The following is a 20,802-nucleotide window of genomic DNA, read 5'->3' as shown; positions in this document are numbered from 1 at the left end:
CTGTAGGGAATAAAATATATGTAAGAAAAGTAGTATTTTATTATTTTTAAATGGTGTTACTGCTAAAGTTACTGCAAATAAGGGAGATGGAATAATACCTCCACAGTGCCACCTATTGAAAGGCAGCATTCCTTTAAGTCAATGTCAGACTCTTTATACAAGCCTTGTAACAGTGACAGGGAATTGAAAGCAAAGCCAGAATCGATGCACAGACAGCTGTTTTGGGGTCAGCGGGGCTGCGACTGTAGAGCTATGCAGCCAACCCCGCTGGTCTTATCCATTGACAAAGTCCTCTTTAAAACATAACAAATTTGGCTCTTTTCTTGTGTACACAGTCCCTAACATAATAACATTTACCATTTGCAGAATTTTTGTTTTATAGTCCATAAATTATCGTGGAACGGTGACTGTTAAAAGAAAAAAAAAGAAATGAAAGCCAATATTAACAGCAGGAAAAGCTTCAGTGACATTTTTAGAAAGCATATACAGGTCAGATTGCCATTTAGACCTTTCAGTTTCCAGAATTGTAGCCATTATTTAGCAGGAATCTAATACCAATAGCAATCTCTACTGTGCCACCATCCATGCTGAAAGGCCGTGTTTAATCTGCTATCATCATGTATTACAGTGAGGCCTTTGAATGCTTCATTTGAGCAAAAACTGCTGAAGACAGACTTGTCTCAGCTGCCTTTCCTTATATATAAAGTTATTGCTGATCTACTTACTTTCCAGAATTCCGAGCAGAGCTTATATAATAGGCAGGGCCTACATCAATTCATGTTCATATTTATATAGAAGAACATATACATTAAATTATTTTATATACGAACATATACATTACAATAATGAACATTACAGTACATTATTTGCTTGGTGGGGAGTAATAAATGAAAAATTACCTGAAAGTGCTGTGGAATAAGTTGGCGCTAAGAGTTATTTATTTATTTTTGAGCTTTGTTGCACAACTGCATTGTGTCATAAAGGACATTAAAGTTTTGGATGAAAAGACCTTGATCAAACTCAAAAGGCAGAAACTCCAGTTCAATCAGAACTACTGATTGCTGTTGGTGTCCTTTTAGCGGCAATATCCTAGGCTTTAAAATGGCACTAAAAGCATGTGGGTAGCTTTTACAGAACCAGGGCTACAGCCCTTTGAATTGGGATCAGGAATACTCAATTAACACTGTCACTTTTCAGTGGGGTGCAGAGCAGAGAGGAGAAGGAACAAGCAGGCAGCTGGTAAGATCTTTGATTCTTCTGTCTCTGCCCTTGTCCTAGGAGAGAGGTGACATGGACGCTTGCTCATGTTATATGTGATTCAGGGCTCGGTGTATATGCCATCAGGTGGGGAAAGACCGCTTAGCTCTGCTAAGCTGTCTTCTCCTTCCCTCCCCCTCGCTGGCTCTCTAAATGTGGAGGAGGTGGGACAGGGCGGGAGCTAGTGTGCTGAACTCCCGCCCCCTCTCCACCCCTTGCCGCTGTTTGCAGTAAGAAGGGGGCCAAATGGGCGGGGCTTAGCTCCACCTGCCCCACCCCCTCCCATTGCAAACAGCGGCAAGGGGCTGGGAGGAGAAGAAAAGAGGGAGGGAGTTTAGCAGTCACGCTGCTAAACTCCCTCCCATCTCCCTTCTCCGGCAGCTGTCATTGGCTCTCAGAGGAGTCTCTGCAGCTGCCGCCGCTGGCGGACGCCGTGGAAGTATGCCCCTGTGCACTGATGCATTGTAAACCAATGCATCAGAGGGGCAGCGGGTATCGGCCAGGCGTGAAAACCCAGCCGATATACCAGTGTGAATAAACCCTAACCTTGCAGATACCGCAGTCATTGCTGACCATGGCATCTAAACATTTTTTGAAGTTTTTTTTCACTTTTACACAAGACTTTAAGTATTGAAAAAACAAAACTGCACATTATTGGTGTGACCACATCCATAACAACCCATACTGTAAAATATTATATTATTTATCCAGCATGATAAAAAATAAAATGCCAAAATAGCAGTTTTCCATTCAAAACTGAAATACATTGTAGAGTCATATATACCTCAAAATGGTACCAATAAAAACTAAAAGTTGTCCTGCAAAAAATACGCCCTCATACAGCTCTGGACTTGGAATATGACACCACAAAAAAAGGGTTTATATTATGCAAAAGTAGTAAAATATAGTAAAACATAACATTTATACTATATGGTGAACACTGTAAAAATAAATGCCAAAAACAATGGTAAAATAGTCTTTTTTTCATAGCCCCGCAGCAAAAAGATTAATAAGAGTTATTCAATATCTTACATGTACCAGAAATTGGTTCCTGTAAAAACCAGAACTCGTACTGCAAATATAAGCTGTCATACAATATAGTGAAAAATAAAGTTATGACTGCTGGAACACAAAAGTCAAAATTGATTTACTGGTTCTTAAGGCTAAAATTATTTATGTCACTAAGGGATTAAAAATGCACTTAAGGCGACTAAGTTTTATGCCGAAAATATTTACATGTGACATAAATACAAAATCTACAATAAAAAAAGTGACATTTCCAGAAGGGTTTTTCAAAATTTAATGTGACTGTACTCGTCGTGTATTCAGTCCCCCCCCCCTGTTGTTTGGCTTCTACTGTATGATGCAACCGAACAGAAAAACGTAGCACTAGTGTGAACCTAGCCTTAGACCTCATGTCCATGGGCACGCATGGTGGAATCCCGCAGCGGTTTCCACCCGTGCCTGAAGCCATAAGGTCAAAAACGTCATTATACTCACCTGTCCGGACGCTGCGGGTCTCCTCTCCGTCGAGCCGGATCTTCTTTCTTCTGACCGGCAGATGTGCTCGACACAGCACAATCACCTTCTATCCTGTGGATCCGCAGCACAGCACAATGACAGTTGCGGGAGTGCCGTGGGTCCAGACAGCTTCCATTGGCTTCAATGGAAGCCACGGGAACTGTCCGTGCGGGAGATCCACAGGAAAATGGAGCATGCTTTGACTTCTTCCTGCGCGTGCGACCCGCATGCCGGAAAAAAAAAAAATCACATCTGCATGCATTAATTTGCCCTGTGGATCCTAATGCATCCCTATTGGCTTCTGGAGCTGGAGATGCCGCGTGGATTTTATAATTGAAATCCGCAAGTGGACATTGGGCCTTAAAGGTCTTTGTCCGCACCATAAATACGACGGAAAGCCTGTCAAAATCCATGCCGTAGGTGCGGTGTTTTTGTTGTAGATCCATAGCAGATTTCACTCTTTCAGTTGATGCTGCGGATTTTGACAGGTTTTCCATCATTCTTATGGTGCGGAATGGCCAGTGCCTACATCCTGCTACATAGGAACGTACCCTAAAACACATTGCGAGAAAGAGCTTTGCAAGTGAATCTACCCTTCACTTTCTCCTGCCGCTGAGTCCATTGCTGCTGTATTGATGAATGTGTATATAATGAATATAAATGATGGATGAGTCTTATCTGTAAACCATGTTATTTAGCATACGTTGACAAAGTGGTGTGGAATGTAGGAAGCTGCTCAAATCTATCTGTCAGCATGATATTTTAAAGAGCGAGATAATGGGACAGTTCTATCGATAGTGCCTGAATTTAAAACTAGGTGAAAATGGTTCACAATACATGAAACATTTGGGTCTACTAGCTGGGCTTGACTCATATGTAACAATATTGGCATATTCTGTGTCAATCTAAGGGTAGGGTCTCTTGCAGTACCACCAGATGTCCATGATGTGACCATGATACTGACAAAAGCTCCATGTTGGTGCGGCTTTCAAATTTAAAGGGATATTACGGTTAGTTGACAAAATTACAACTTTTCACCCATCTAGTGGATGACAGATCGGTGAGGGTCTATTTCGCAATTCAGGATAACTTCTCGCTATTTCCATAACATAGCAGTGAATGGGCGACCACAGCTGGACCGTTACCATTGGACTGACGGAAATAGTCAAGCGCTTTGTACTCAGCTATCATTGTCCGCCCCGTTGAAATGAATGGAGCCGCGACAGTGTATCTGCGACCAGATGGAAAAATGGAGAAGCGAACCTGCATTGCAAAATAGGGAAGACACAGGTCCCCCATTCTTGGGATTGGTAGGAGTCCCAGCAGTAGGACCCCCACCTATCTACCAGCCATCACCCATCTAGTGGATGGGTGAAAACTTGTTATTCCGTGCATGAACTGAAGAACCCCTTATACTTATCATGGTCAGATTTCGGAAGTACAGTGGTGGCTGAGCGTCTGCTGTGTGGGACCCTTCTCTTATTTTTATTTTGCTGAAGTTTTTTCCTACTTTAATCATCAACAGAGTTTTCAGATCTCTCACGCACAATTTGTCACCATCGCGTTTATGGCCTCCACCTAATTTATAGGACTTATATGCTAAAAAAATGTTTTTTAGTGTAGACCCTTGAATGCAGTCTTATATTATTCTAGCCTATACTGATATATACTGGCCAGAGAGAGGCTAATAGTAACCATAAGGCCTCATGTCCACTAGGAAATTCGGGCCCGTGCGGATTCTCCATGCAGAATCCTGCAGCTGGTCTCTCCTTTCCCGCGGACATGAAGCCTGAAAATTGAATTTTACTTACCTGTCCGGACGCAGCGGATCTTCCCTCCGTTGAGGCCGGATGTTTTTTCTTCGGCCCGGCGGATGTGCTCGGCACGCCGGAAGCGTGCCGTGTGCATGCGCCGTGCACTTTCTTTTTTTTTAAGCCCTTCTCTCCCGCGCCGAAGAGCAGAAATTCAACTGCGGTAGGGCCACGGATACGGGCGGCTTCCATAGGCTTCTATGGAAGCCTGCGGGAGACCCGCAGAAAATGGAGCATGCTGCGGGTGTTTTCCGAACGTGCAATCCGCGCGGCAGGGAAAATTGACATCCACAGGTATTTACTTACCTGCGGGTGTCCAATGCATCCCTATGGGCGCAGATCATGCGTGCAGGACACCCGTGCGGATTTGCTAATTACATTTATCCAGTGGACATGAGGCCTTAGGGCTTATTCAGACGACCGTAGTTATACAGGTATTTCTGTGCGTTTAAAAGTCGCACATAAAACGTGACCATGGACATTGGATTTCAATGGCTTCTTGCAGTGTTTTTTCAGTGCAAAATATTTGCGCAAGAAAAAATAGGACCTATTCGATCTTTTTCTGCTGTATGTTTTATACGGCACATGAAGGTCTTGAACTGTCTTTCGCTGGGATATGCAGCAAGCTCCCATAGGCCTCTATGGCCGCTGGATAAAGGGAGGGGTAGGGAATTACCTTGCGTACAATGCTAGGAAAAGTAGACAGCTCGCCCGATTTAAGCATTAATTGTCCTTCCCAGCATTTTATTACAATCGTTGCTTGCCATCATTTAGTGTGTTTTTTTTTATATACACGCAGAAGCGCCCCGTGTGAATGGCTTTAAATACGCAAATTAAGATCAGGCCTCGGTCAGGTCAAAAATTATTCATGCGAATATATGCGCATATGGGCGAACCTCAAAACGCATACGGTCGTGTGAAGGAGGCCTAATACTAACCCTAATGTGTACAATATCCTAAACATACAGTACTTCGCAGCATGATGTGAAAGTTGTAGCACTGCTTTAGGTTTGGGGCTCATTCACATGAGCGTAATTCTGCAGCGTATTACACAGTGAATAGAGCCCATTGATTTAATTGGTTTATTCAGAGCTGCTTAAACTTCACGCGAATTTCAGCCGTGTGAAAAAAATGCAGCATATCCCATCTTGGCACATATTACGCATCGTTATAGCCTATTGAAATCATTGGGCATTTGTAAATACTGAAGAAATACACAGGAAACCTATGTATACGCTGTGTATTCATGCACAAGGTGAGCACAATTTTGTGTGTTCCTTTTTACGCACCCTAATGCGTATTTTCCGTATTTATGAAAATATAAAGACTGCTGTTACGCTGCATATTCAAGGGGCGAAATACACATATGCCCGTGTGAATGCAGCCTAAGGCTGGGTTTACACATGGTGTAAATCCCACGGAAATCTCGCGGAATGTCTGCAGCTGAAGTCCCGAAGGTCTTGGCGTGGGTTTTGAAAGCGGCTTGTTCTGCTGCGGCCATCTCTCCCCATAGCGAGGAGAGGCAGCGGAAATGGCGATAAAATTGACATGCCACAGCTTTCAATTCAGTTTCAGCGCGGCTTTGCAAATGTCTTCCACTTTGCTGCTTAATTCCATGGCAATTCCGCCCTGTGTGAACCCAGCCAAAGGGCTCTTTCACACAAGCATATATCGGGCGCCGTTTTCACGGCCGGCTGATTCACGCTATGATCTGATGCATTGGATTCCAATGCATCAGATCACATGGTCGTATTCCCATGGCATAAAAGCTCCCTGCCGGCCAATATAGCGCCGAGCGCTTTCACGCTGGGCCGAAGAGATAGTCCTGGAACTATCTTTCCATCCGGAATATGTAGGGCGCTGCATGGGCTCCTATGGGAGCCAATGACAGCAGCTGGAGAAGGGAGGTGGGAAGGAGTTTAGCAGTGTGACCCTCCGGCAGTTTGCAATGGAAGGGGGAGGAGCTAAACTCCGCCCTCCCATTGCTGGCTGCGGACAAGAGACGGGTGCTTAGCTCCGTCCCACCCACTCCCATTGCAAACAGCCAGACGGAAGGAGAGAGGAGGTGAGCCGGTGAGGGTTGAGGGAAGGAGAGGCAACGGCATCGCAGCCTCACCGTATATGCTCCGGGGCTCATGCCGTCTGAACAGGCGCGCAAACATTAGATTTATGCGACCATTCACGTGTTTTTACGGCGGTGGCGGCCACACATAAAAACCCCTACGGCCATGTGAAAGAGGCCTAAGGCTGCCTTTGCGATGCGAGAGTGCGTTAAGCAGAATTATAAAAACAATGGTTTTCAATGGTTTCCTTCACATTGTTTTCACTGATGCTATATTTGGGGAGCAAAAAAAATCGTGACATGCTCTATCTTTCTAATGGCAATGTAATAAATTTTCAGCAGCACAACAATAGTCCCTCCTATAGGGTCAGGCAGCTCAATGCAGGACGCTTGAGGAAGGTCTACCTGACCGAAACGTTGCTACCTTAGGGTGCCTACCCACTTGCGATTTTTTTTCCCGTGATGTTTTGCGTTTTTTCTCAAGAGCAATTAGTATAGAATGTGTTCTTGTCCATCTGGGTTTTTTTTCCCGTTTCGTGGGGTTTTTTCACATAGGAACTGTCAGTTGCATATGTGTCCTTATTTTTCTCTTAATGCATCCAATGGAGGGCTGCAAAAAACGCCGCGAAAAACGCGCAGAAAACGCCGTGTTTTTCACGCGCGAAAATCGGCAACGCAAGTGGGTAGGCGCCCTTATTGATAATGGGGCAATAAAGCGTTTTGTATTTTTTCTACATCCCTGTATGCTGCCAGTTAATGCTCTATCTTTCTGCGATCTGCAATTTTTTATCTCACGTGTTTCCCTATGGAGCCTCCTTTTCTATTGCAACGCACGAACTTGCGAATTTCATGCAATACGATGCGTTTTTAACATTTTAACAAAGTTTTATTGACTTTCGCAATAAAAAAATTGCTTGATTTTATTGCACTGGACATAGATGCGATGCAAGATGATTCTCAAGAAAAAGCATCGCTGACGCTCAAAAATCAAAGATGCGATTTTCTTGCAGCAAAATCGCAACCGCCCGTGTGAAACTAGCCTTCCTTTTTGGGGTTTACATTTTTCTGCTGCCTCACTGGTGAAGCTCTAAAGGTACTTTTAGACGGAAGGATTATCTTTTGAAAAATCATTCAAGCGAGCGAAAGTGAAATAATCGTTCAATCTTAGTATGCGCGAGAATCGTTCACTCTTCACTCCTCGATCAATGGCGTAAAAACCATCGCTAGCCCGTTCACTTAGCGTTCAGTTTAAACCGCAATCATTCAATCTTTCATATTTGCTTACACAGCAGATGTAAAAGACTGAACGATTCTGAACGATTCTTGCTTGAACAAGCTAACGATTCCCCTGCCGGTCTAAACCGGCTACATGAGAGCGAGCGAGCTAGCGGTGACGTCACTCGCCCCTTCAAACAAGAATCAGCTAGAAGAAGCATAAGGTGGGAGTTATTTTACAACTCTTGTATTTCATAAACAATGGCTAAGTCCGGACTCCACGCCCACTTGGCTAAGGCCTCATGTCCACTTGGAAATCCTAAGGCCTCATGTCCACGGGCAAAAGAAGTATTAAAATCCGCAGTGGATTTTAACTCTTCTCCTGCCCGCGGATCCGCACCCCATAGGGATGCATTGACCACCCGCGGGTAGATAAATACCCGCGGATGGTCAATAAAAGTGATTTTAAAAAAAATGGAGCATGAAAAAATCTGGACCATGCTCCATTTTCGTGCGGGTCTCCCGCAGGGACGGCTTCCGCGGGCTTCTATTAAAGCCTATGGAAGCCGTCCGGATCCGCGGGAGACAAAAATCGGGATTTACTCACCCGCTCCGGTTCTTCCCTTCGCCGCGGCTGCATCTTCTCTCCGTCGCGGCTGGATCTTTTTTCTTCGGGCCGGCGCATGCGCGGAGCACGTCACCGACGTGCCCTGCGCATCCGCCGAGCCGAAGAAAGAAGATCAGGCCGCGACGGAGAGAAGATGAAGCCGCGGCAAAGGGAAGATCCGGAGTGGGCGAGAGGTAAGTTTATTCTTCTTTTCAGCGCTCATGTCCGCGGGGCTGGAGGGACCCGCTATGGATTCTCCATGGAGAATCCGTAGCGAGCCTGATTTTCCCCGTGGACATGAGGCCTAAATCCGCAGCGTTTTTCTCGCACGCGGATCTGCGCCCCATAGGGATGCATTAGACACCCGCAGGTAGTTGAATACCTGCGGATGTCATTTTCCCGTCAGGCGCGGATCCGCGTGCAGGAAAAAATCTGGACCATGCTCCATTTGGTGCGGGTTTCCTGCGCGCACGGCTCCCGCAGGCTTCTATTGAAGCCTATGGAAGCCGTCCGGATCCGAGGGAGACCTAAAATCAGAATATACTCACCTGCTGCGGTCCGTGCTTGTCTTCCCTTCTTCCTGACCGGATCTTCTTGCTTCGGCCCGGCGGATGTGCCCGGCGCATGCGTGCTGCACGCAGTCGGCGTGCCGAGCACATCCGCCGGGCCGAAGAAAGAAGATCCGGCCGCGAAGAAGGGAAGACACGCACGGTCCGCAGCAGGTGAGTTTATTCTTATTTTCAGCCCTCATGTCCGCGGGGCAGGAGGGACCCGCTGCGGATTCTCCATGGAGAATCCGTAGTGGGCCTGATTTTCCCCCGTGGACATGAGGCCTTACAGGAATCAAAAAGTGGCATGCGAAGCACATGTAAGGCCTGTCTGACACAACTGGATTTGTATTGTGAATCGCTGTGCTGCGATTGGTTGCTAGGGGCAACAAGGCCCAAGTGAGGCCTGTTATGTGACTATATAGTCGGGCCTACTACTTCTTCAGCTGCCCAGCAGTAGCATTATTTGATATGTAGGCTACTTGCCTCCTACATTATATAGCCACCATGACATGTACTTTGTATTGGATTCCCTCAAGGCCTCGCTTAATCACAGTAACACACGTCCATTTCCTCGAAGGCGAGAGTTATTTAGTAAAGAGACAGCTTAATTTGAGCCAACGGGCGGCTGCCGAGCCATTTGGGTTTATGGTAATATCCTGTAGTGACCCAGACAGAATGGCTGATGTCAGTCTAAATGATCACCGCATGTCTGAGCAGATGGCGTCCTCTCAGCGACCAGCATAGCAATTTACCCGGCCTTATAATGATGTCTTCATAATACCCAATAGTAAAAATTACAGACCAGTTACTGCATCTAAGCGTTAAGGTGGCATTTATCCTTGGCATTAAATATTTAACTGGCTCATGCTATTGACTTAGAAAATCGTTATTACCTTTTTTTCCCACAAGCTTTTTGTTCAACCTAATTAACATCTCGTTGTGATTTAAAAAAAAAGATAATAATGTATGACTGGGAACTCATTCATTTACTTCAAAAGCTCTGTACACGCTAACATCACATCAGCGCTGCATATATATATATATATATATGTGTGTGTGTGTGTATGTATGGATATATATATAATATTAATGGCGTTCAGACTTATATATATATGTGTGTATATGTGTGTGTGTGAGTGTGTGTGTATATATATATATATATATTAATGGCGTTCAGACTTGAGAATTGCGCGAAAGTGTTGTATTTGGCTGTAGGAGAGAGCTTTGTTTTTTGGGGGGGAATTAGTGGTTTATGGCTATCAGGACATGCTGGGAGTTGTAGCTCAGTTCATTCACATGGGCGAGTGAGAAACTCTGCCCAATATCCCGCTTGCCAATGTGCCTTTCATATGTGGATGCACGTTTTTGATTCCAAACGCCTCGCATCACTTCCGTGAAATCGTGATCCTGATTTGCATGTTTCACACATGCCAGCGGATCGCAAGCATTTCCCATTGATTTCAGTGGGAAACATCACAACACACTTGCATGCACATCACACGGTATGTGAGGTCTTTAAAGGTTCTATTGAAGGCAATGGGCGAGGTGTTCAGAGTGAACGCCAAAATATAGAACATGGTGCGATTTTTATCATCGCAGCATCGCTCTGAGGGGAAAAAAAATAATAAAAATCGGAATGAGTCCATTCAAAAGAATGGAGTTGATATTCGCACAAGTTTTGTGTGTCTCACAATGCACAAAACTTGTGCAAGATTCTCACTTGTGTGTATGTAGCCTAACATCTGCACCGCATAGACTGTAGATAATTTGTTCGTAGTGATAAAAGTATGTTTAAGGAGCTTTCCAAACGAAAGCTATTGATGACCTATCGCTGGGACCTGCCATACTGGATTGCCAGCGATCACCTAATTGCTTAGCCCACTGTCAGTGCAGTGGGCCAGAGGTGCGTCATAAGGGTCAGGGTGGGAAGGGCCATAAGCTGGCTTCACTCCCACTGAAATGAATGAGAGCTAAAGCCAAGTATTACTCTTCCGGCACTTCCGCCTCAGACGTGGGGTCGGCTGCGTAAGTGAAATAGCCACTTCAGCTCTCATTGATTTTAGTGGGAGTGAAGCCAGCTTATGGCACTTCCCATCCTGACTCCTATGATGAACATCTGGCCTACTGCACCAACAAAGGTCCCGGGCAATTGCCAGCGATCCCATACAGCAGATTCTCGGCGATTAACTATTGATGACTTACTCCGAAAATAGTTTTTGCTTGGAAAACAACTTTAACCCCTTAATGATGCGGCACCCTTTTTTTCCCCACTTTCGTTTTTTCCTCCCCCTTTTAAAAAATCGTAACTCCTTTATTTATCCATCGGTGTCGCTGTATGCGGGCTTGCTTTTTGCGGGTTGAGTTGTATTTTTCAATATTACTATTTAATGTACCAGATAATGTACTGAAAAACTTTAATTTTGGAGTAAAATGAAAAAAAACAAAACGGCATTCCGCCATTTTTCAGTGAGTCTTGTTTCCACAGCGCACAAACTGCAACAAAAATGACATAACTTTATTCTATGGGTCAGTACGATTACTATGATACCAAGCTTGTGTAGTTTTTTTTTTTTTGCTGTACTACTCTTGGTGCATTCCATGGTAACGGACAGGACACGCACACGCAAATTTTTTCACATTTTTAATTTTTTTAAATATATTTTTGTCTGAAACTTTAAAAATCGCTATAGGTAGTTAAACTATGCACTGTGACAAATGTATCTATGTCATACCTACCTCCTAACTTTCTATCAACTCTTAGTAAATGACATGTGACTTTTAGTAACAGACAGGACATGCAAATGAATAGCAATTGCAGAATGCTTGTTTCTTCCAAAATTTCTGTTCTAGTTAATATATAATCAAGACTCTTTCGCATTATTTTCGGTATACTCTTAAAAGATTGTCTGTTTTGTACTTGTTCTAAACTGTTAGTTATAAATGCCCCTAATTTATTTTTTCCTATGGTAACAGACAGGACGTACAGGTAACAGACAGGACGTGTTTAAATGTAAACTTACTAAAAATAAGAATAATCTTTTTTTTTTAGATCTTTTATTCAGTAACAGGTAACTGCAATATATATGACCCTTTTAAGACTTAAATTAAGAACTTTTGTTGTAAATTATATTGACCATTAACTAACAGAACAATTAATTACACTTTCTTGGTAACAGACCGGACATCTAATTGTTGGGCTATTGATTCTACTATAAATTACATGATATAACAAATATAGTTACATTACCTCATTGTCAGAATTGACAGCGACATTTAAATGGCCGAATGCAGCTATTGCCCGCGGGTGTCAGCTGTAATAAACAGCTGACGCCTGCACTGTATGAAGAGAGGTCGCCCTGCAATCACTCTTCATACATACCCCGACGCTGCATGATATAATTGTACATCATATAGCGGGAAGGGGTTAAGATGGGTCATATCCTCTGTGAATCTGCAGTGGCAAAATCACTGCCTGATCTGAAGAAGTGAAATCCGCACTGAAAATCCATACCAGGGAGAAAACACATGGGCCAATATGCTCACCGCTACAGAACGTATTAGCACATGTACCAGGGTGCTTATTTTTTCGGGTTGTTCAAAAAACGTCCTAGTGCACACGAGTTTGAAAAAAAAAAGGGGGGAAGATAGGTCCTGCCATATCTTTCTTGAACATTGTATTAACCCTTTCCAATCCAATTTGTATCCTGGTTCTCCTAGGGGGCTTACACTTTTTCTGCTGTTATACAACAGCGCTATATGCTGGCTAAAGCCAGTACTGCATGAGGTGACATGTTGGATAGGCTCAGACAGCAGAGAGGCTGGAAATATACAGTAGGAGAACCCCAACGGACGACTTCCAACATCAGAGCTGTACAGTCTTAAATCATAATGTCTTTAGACGTCAGACAGTGGATTGGAAAGGGTTAAGTATGTGTGAGAAACATAAGGCAAGTCCTCCTATCTTTTCTCGCAAATGCACGAGAATCCCGATAGTGGATTTTTGCAACCCAATAGCAGAAATACTGTAAATTTTACATACAGGAATTGGCTACGGAAAATCCTCAGCCTTTCACAGTGCCAGCAGTGTGGATGAGAATCCCAATAACTCTCATTCACATGCGGGAAAATCTTTGGCAAAATCTGTTGCGTTTCCACAGCAAGAACAGTCAAAATCCGCAACATTGGTGTGGATTCTGACTGTGATTCAGCTTCATATCTGCAGCTGATTTTACCTCTTCCTACCATTATGAGCCCTCACTGCCGCTCACATCCCTCATCCGACAACTACTACTGAACTTTCTCACTCTGTTGGTCAAGTGATGCATCCACTTCCTCATCACCTGACTGGCAATGGCACACAGTAGCAGTTGCTGGGTGAGCGGCACTGAGGGCTCAGTATGGTGGTAGGAGCGGCGTTGTAGGCTAAAAAGGATAGGCTGTGGATCTGCAGCTGAATCCTAGTCAGAATTCACACCAATTGATTTGACTATGTTTTGATGCAGATTTTGGCATGGATTTTCCCACTACGAAAGATCCGCAGCATTTGCCCTGTAACGTCTTGTTTACAGGCTGCAGCAGCCCGTGTATGGGACATCACAGATTGCTGCACCCAGTGGCAGAGCTCAGTGACGTTCCATACACAGGCTGCCGCAGCCTCTAAACGGTGCGTCACAGGCAAGACCAACGGCTGTGGCGCTATACACAGCGGGAAGACGGCAGAGGTAAGTATAAGGATGATTTAACACCTGCGTTAGGGTCAGTTCAGGGTTTCTGTCTCTATGCCCTGTTTTTAGAGGAGAGAAACTGATATAAAATGGAAAAAAAAGGAATCCGTTTTTCTGCCTGTTAATTTTGATACAAGGGTAAAATGAGTGCATCTGAAAACTTTTACTTTTCCCACATTTATATGTTTCTCTCCATAGGAGGGCACTTTTAGTACGGACATTGTAAACACAGTCCCGAACAATATACTCATGGGCCTAGCGCCCACCACTGGAAAATATGTGGGTTTGTGCCCAGCGAGATACAGTCACTTTCGCTGTCCCTAGTCCAGAGGTGCATCTCTCTGATAAAGTAGTGATGTTCTCTTTAAGCCGCCTCTCTCCAGTCTTCAGTTCTGACTCGCTGTTCCACCTCAGCAGCAGCGCAATTACTTGAACAGCCTCCGAATTTGGCCTGGTCTGCAGCCGTCATCACATCTGGTCATGGTGAGGGGGAGGACTCCCTTAGGGCTCCCACACACTTGCGTCCTTTTGACGCTGTGTTAACGCTGCGCTTTTTTTTTTTTTTTCAATGTTAATGTCAATGGGATTTTAAAAACGCATCCCACAAAAATCGTAAAGCACAAACTTGTGATGTGTTTTTACACAATAGAAAGTCCCATTGACATTTGTGTTAACAAAATGCAAGTGTGTGGGGGCCCTAAGGGTGTCGGAGCCCTAAGGCCTCATGTCCACGGTCTTTAAATCCACAGTGTTTCTCCTGCACGCGGATCCGTGCCCCATAGGGATGCATTGGACACCCGCAGGTAGTTAAATAACTGCGGATGTCATTTTTCCCGTCAGGTGCGGATCCACGTGCGGGAAAAAAATGGACATGCTCCATTTTCGTGCGGGTCTCCCGCAGGACGGCTCCCGCAAGCTTCTATTAGAAAGTTGAAGATGGATGTTAAATCTCTTTGGAGGGACCCCCTCAATGCCAAAATCATTTCTTTTATAAGGATCTCTAAAGCCGCTTGTTCTGAGCAGCTTATGCCTAATAGAGGGTCATCAGGATCGTATTCACTAGGGGTTGTGTCAGAGTCCTTTTCTTGCATTATTGAGCCCTGGGGATCTTGGAGCTGACACTGTTTTTCCAGCCCATGTTTTATTAATTGTGGCTGGCTTGTTAGGAGCGCGGGAATTCTGCTACCAGGAGAAGCTGTGGGCGCCATATTGGAGGCCCCTGCCTGAGCCTCCCCCACTCGGTCCGAGCTCCGTTTCTCTGCTGTATTCTGCCTGTGGGGTCCCGGACGTGGGGAATCGGGAGCAGACCGCTTACTCTTACTCATATACAGGGCGTCCTTCTGCCCCGATGCTCCGTCAGCGCATCTCTCCTCCCGCTCCCCGGCAGCTTGCTCCTCTCCTCCTGCGCTTGATCGGGCCGTGAAGAAGGACGTCAGCTGCTGCGCTCCCGCTCTCACCTTCCTCCTTGTCGCCATCCTACAGGTAAGCCTCCAGGGTTTTTTTCTTTTTGTAGCTCCTTCCTTCTAGTCGCTTTAAATAGCTTTAAAGGGCCTTCTTGCTGCGGAGCTCAGGGACCTGCGGCTGCTCCAGTCTCCATCCAGGCCACGCCCCTCTTGCTGCTTTTTTTTAACACAAGAGTCAATAGGACTTTCTAGTGTTAAAAACGCATCGCACAAAAAAAGTTTGTGCTTTGTGATTTTTGTATGATAAATTTTTAACATTAGAAAGGCCTATTGACTTTCGCCTTAAAAAAAAACAGCAAAATTGCATGAAAAAGACGTGTCTGACAAACCCTAGTGTGCAGAGGCCCTTACTCCCATATGCCAGCATTCTTCACGTGGGATTTCTTTTTTAACATGAATATCAATGGGACTTTCTAATGTTAAAAACGCATCGCACAAAAATCGCAAAGCACAAACTTATGATGTGTTTTTAACATTAGAAAGTCCCATTGACATTAATGTTACAAAAATGCAAGTGTGTGGGAGCCCCTGGGGCCTCTGCACTCTAGTGCTTTTTAGGCGCATTCTTTTTTTTCATGTGATTTTGCTGGGGTTTTTACGCAAAAGTCAATAGGACTTTCTAATGTTAAGAATGCATCGCACAAAAATTGTAAGTTTGTGCTTTATGAATTTCGTGCGATGCGTTTTTAACATTAGAAAGGCCTATTGACTCGCGCGTAAAAAAACAGCAGAATCGTGTAGGAAAAAAAAATGTGCCTGAAGACACTAGTGTGCAGAGGCCCTTACTCTCATATGCTGGTGTGTTGCACCTCCTGCCCATCAGCGGCCATCCCTCACTCAGCACACTGTGGACTCTGCGGCCGGTCTTCCTCCTTCACCTGTGCAGCAGGTGCTGCACCGACCTTTGAGCTTGAACCATTCTGGCCACTATATCTCACTAGGACCCACCTGACCCTGGGCACTGATCTTCCTAGCCCTCACCAATCACTACTAGCCCCCGGACCGCTTCCCAGCATGGGAATGCAGTCACACATGTGACAAACACCGGTCTCTATTACACAGAAAATGACATTTTACTTTCACACACAATAAGAATGACTCGGACAAGTATAGTGAGTTAAATAATATGACATTTATTATAAATATGTTCTGGTTGTTACCTCCCATCACTCACGGAGAGGGTACAGCAACACGCAGGACAGGAAAAACCCCCAGTGGAGGAAACCTGTAGGGAAACCATGGCTGCTGTACTGCCCTTCCTCTGGGCATACTAAGGGAGGGTAACACTATAAGATGTGTGTGTGTGTATATGTTTCTATATGAGTATGTGCCATGAATATGTGAAACGGGGTCTGTGTGGCTATAAAGGGGATACAGATGGTCTTCATATGTCATACCTCGTGGATCTTCTTGCTGGTTCCTCGTGGTCATTCCTCTTCCTTTTTTTGTTGACCTTCACACTTACCTCTTGCATGGAGTGAGAGATGCATGGTCCTACAAAGCATGCAGGGTGGAAGGCTGCTCCATGGGCCGTAGGTGGTGATCTGCTGAACATTCCTCCTCAACATGGGAAAAGCGCGGCTGTGATGGACGGGCCTCTCTCTTCTCCATGCTCAGTGTAGAGGATCTACTGCCATGACCTAGAATCAAACATTACATGGATAACATTATTATCACCGCAGACCCTTCATCACAGACTGAAGTGCTTTGTATCATTTGTACTAACCTGCTCACAGGTGTCCTGGTCCACCAAAGCTCTGAATCCAATCCGGAGGAGCAACAGGTTGCGATGATGAAGGATTTGTTGTCTCTTCTGCATCCAGGTGTATCCGAAGGCCCATTGGTAGATCTCGCGACGAAAGCCGACTTCCTCTTCCATCTGGTTGGCTAAGAATCTAGTAGAAAAAAAGTTAAACAAAATGATGAACTGCTACTTATTTCAGTATTCATTTTATATCTTTTCACCAGCGTGTATATACATAACTGTTATAAAAGAAACTCACAGAGCTGGGAAGAAGTTCTTATGATATTCCTCTGTCTGCAGTCCGGCTCTGATGAAGTAAACGAAGACCATCGCCAGGAGATACTAGTGGGATGAGAAGGACGGTTAGAACTTTTTAGTGCCACCTGTTTTTCCTATTGAAGAGCCTTTCTGCATCCTGTCTACCTCTATAAATGCAGAAAACAAACGTATACACACTCATATTACCTTGTCGGAGATCCTCATGCAGCTGTCTACGGCGAGAAATGTCCAGATGTTTGGATCCTCTAGGAAAACAGGGCAAATATCAATATTATGGAAAAATGGAATTCCACTGGCTGAACGGTTCCGTTTTATGAAAGAACCAACAAATGGACCTCATTGAGTGTAATGGGGTCTGTTCAGTTTATGTCTGTCTCTATAATATATCTATACAGTGGTACCTCGGGATGCGAGTGCCTCAGCTTGCAAATTTTTTGACTTGCGAGCAGGCCCCCCCCCCCCCCCCGAATTTTTGCTGTGATTTAAGAGCAAAAACTCGGGTTACGAGCCTGCTTGCAAGTCAAATAACTCACAAGCTGAGGCCCTGGATTAGTTCTAATACTCACCTATTGATGGTGTTTCGGTCTTTGCGATGGTCTGCGGCTCTCCTGTAGGCTGTCTCGTCATCCTCCACGCCGACAAAAGATTACTTTCTGGAGACAGGGCTTGAATGCCTCGCCTCCAGCAAGGTAATGCTCTGATTGGTTAACTCAGCATCGCGTCAGCCAATGAAAGCGGATGATGGGTTAACCAATCACAGCCACTCAATGATGTCACTTAATGGCTGGGATTGGTTAACCCAGCGCCGGTTTTCATTGGCTGACACGGCGCTGACTTAACCAATCAGAACATTAGGTTGCTGTAGGCGGGGCATTCAAACCCTGCATCCAGAAAGCAATGCTCTGTCGGTGTGGAGAAGGATGGGACAGCCTGCAGCAGCACCGCAGACCATCGCAGATTGCCGGCAGTAGGTGTGTATTTTTTTTTTTTACTTGTAGTTAGTTTCCCCATTGAAATGAATTACAACACGATTAATGCAGAACGCATTAATGGTGTTTAAATTCATTTCAATGGAGAAAAGTGCTTTGACATACGTGTTTTTTGACTTAAGAGCTCTGCCATGGAACGGATTGAACTGGTATGTCAAGGCACTACTGTATATGATGGTGTTCTGTAGACCTTGTCCCACACTAGAAGTATTGGAAGGAGTAATGGATTTTACCAAGCACTCTGAAGAATACGGCCATCTCCTCCTGCCATAGGGGACGGTCCTCCTTCCTCCTCTTCTGCGGGCGTTCTTGGACCTCTTCGTCGCACGGACTGCGCTCTCGCTTCCTCGTCCGGCCGCTGTCATCTCCTCTTCCTCGGAAGCTGAAAGAGGAGAAAATATTAGCATGAAGATGTAGGGATGCGGCTCCTCCTGCAGATTTATATACATTTATCATACTAGAGGCCGACACTATATGATACTGAATCCCCATTCCTCTGCCGGGTAGGGTGCCTTTCCACGTTTTCTTAACGCTGCGATATCGCTGTGTTTTTTTAATATGAATTTCAATAGGACTTTCTAATGTTAAAAACGCATCGCAGAATAATCGCACGTTTGTACTTTGTGATTTTTGTGCAATACGTTTTTAACATTATAAAGTCCCATTGACATTCACAATAAAAAATGCAGCGTTAACGCAGCGCTAAAAAAACGGAAGTGGAAAGGCGCCCTAACTTACACTAAATGTATTATACATGTCACTACATGGGGATCATTACGGGGCTAAAACTGAAATAACGATGAATTAGTGTCTATTCTATCATGCTGACCCTTGTATGGCGTCCCTAATCCTTACCAGGGGAAGAGGAAAGGGAATATTCTGTAAGGGCAAACACTTCAGAGGGAGGGAGTGGGAAAAAAATGAAAAATACATAAATACATTATTTTTCTCCTCTTGGAACCCCCCACACCCCCAGTAACTGGCCGCCCTAGGCACTGGACCTCTGCTGCCTACTGACCTGACACTATAATAAACGTCATAGCTTACCTGAATCCCACGTCGTCTCTCCCAAACAGGTATCGCAGGAACTTGATGATGGCGTCCATAATCCTTAAGGGCGAGCACCCACTGGCGTTTTTTTACCTGCGTTTTGCGTTTTGCGTTTTTCCTGCACAGGCATAGAGATAACATGTGTTCCTGTCCACTGGCGTTTTTTTTGCGTTGCGTTTGCGTTTTTAACATAGGAACTGTCAGTTGCATATGTGTCCTTATTTTTCTCCATGGAAATTAATGGAAAAGCCGCGAAAACGCCGCGGAAACGCCGCGAAAAACGCCGCGAAAACGGCGCGAAAAACGCCGCGAAAACGCTGCGTTTTTTTCCCGCGGAAAGCGCAAACGCCAGTGGGTGCTCGCCCTAACAGCGGAAATGAAAATAAATGATTCTGTTAGCACCAACTATTCACAGATAAAAGGGCAGATTTATGAAACTGTCTAAGAGAAAAATCTGTCTTAGTTGCCCCTAGCAACCAACCAAAGATCAGCTTTCATCTTGTCAGAGCAGAATACATAATGAAAGCTGCTCTGTGATTGGTTGCTATCGGCAACTAAGACAGTCTTTCTTTTAGACAGTTTCCTAAATCTGCCCCCTACATGTCCACCATAACTGAAGTGTGGGTCCCTATAGGCCCTGTCATTGCATTAGTATATGTCCTGTCCCTCCCTGTATAATAACTGACCACCATAATAAACTTCACAGCTATATTCATACAGTCACCCAAATATCTTCAGATTGATTCAGAACTATATAAAACCCTCCATATTTATTCATTATTACCTAAATACCTTCATATTTATCGTTCAGCCCCAAATCTCTATTATTATTCATAATCACCTAAAACTGCCCATATTTATACATTATAGTTTCCCATCTTCTGGTTAATCATATGGATCATTTACAGTTTCCCACTAACAGAGGTGGACAAACTCTCACTACTACAAATACATAAAGCAGTAATAACATTGGTCACATTTTGGCCTCTTACCTTTCTTGGCTGTCGGTTGGTGGTAAATCCTCCTTCTTGTTGATGAAAAGTCCTCCTTCTTGTTGGTGATAAATCTTTCTTCTTGCTGATGGTAAATCCTTCTTCTTGTTGATGATAATCCGCGTCTCAATCGAAAATGTAAGTTTGCAAATCGCTGTGAGAGTAAAGGGAGCCGGTCTATTCTCTATAAAGAGCAATCGCTGACTGGCACCAACTGACGTTTTCCTTCGCGGTTTGAATCCAAATCCTGCGATTCTATTGGCTGCTGCTGGTGGCATGTACCATGATGGTTCAGACCACAGGTGATGTGAAGGAAAGGTACACTCTTATCATCTCACCTTACATGGTCACAAATGTGTTTTTTGGATGGTCCATAATGTCACTACGTGCCCATGGGTGATGCCAGGCCAGCAGTATTAAAGGGATGGCTCTGACATGGCAGGTTCACTTTCTCATATAACATCTGTCCCTCCATGCAGTTACTTCTTAGTACCTTGGGACTTTGTGGTACTTACAGACAGGGTGTTTTAACCCCTT

The 20,802-nt window shown here is 44.6% G+C and overlaps 2 protein-coding genes across 2 annotated transcripts in view; one reads left to right on the top strand and one right to left on the bottom strand.

Annotated features, from left to right (window-relative positions):
- Positions 1 to 20,802, top strand: part of ERC2 (ELKS/RAB6-interacting/CAST family member 2) — a 991,327-nt gene that overhangs the window by 67,974 nt on the left and 902,551 nt on the right. The gene's annotated exons all lie outside the window — the stretch shown is intronic.
- LOC136619672 (speedy protein 1-A-like) lies at positions 16,364 to 20,543 on the bottom strand. The gene is made up of 6 exons (XM_066594436.1): positions 20,266 to 20,543; positions 18,457 to 18,605; positions 17,421 to 17,479; positions 17,215 to 17,297; positions 16,938 to 17,106; positions 16,364 to 16,851 (listed from the first exon to the last, which is right to left on the bottom strand). The coding sequence occupies exons 1-6, from the start codon at positions 20,541 to 20,543 to the stop codon at positions 16,825 to 16,827; spliced, it is 765 nt and encodes a 254-aa protein (XP_066450533.1). The 3' UTR covers positions 16,364 to 16,824.

The sequence above is a fragment of the Eleutherodactylus coqui genome, chromosome 3 (genome assembly GCF_035609145.1).
Source record: "Eleutherodactylus coqui strain aEleCoq1 chromosome 3, aEleCoq1.hap1, whole genome shotgun sequence".
Taxonomy (NCBI): domain Eukaryota; kingdom Metazoa; phylum Chordata; class Amphibia; order Anura; family Eleutherodactylidae; genus Eleutherodactylus; species Eleutherodactylus coqui.
Note: the sequence above shows the minus strand (reverse complement) of the source record. Positions and strands in the feature narration are given on the sequence as shown.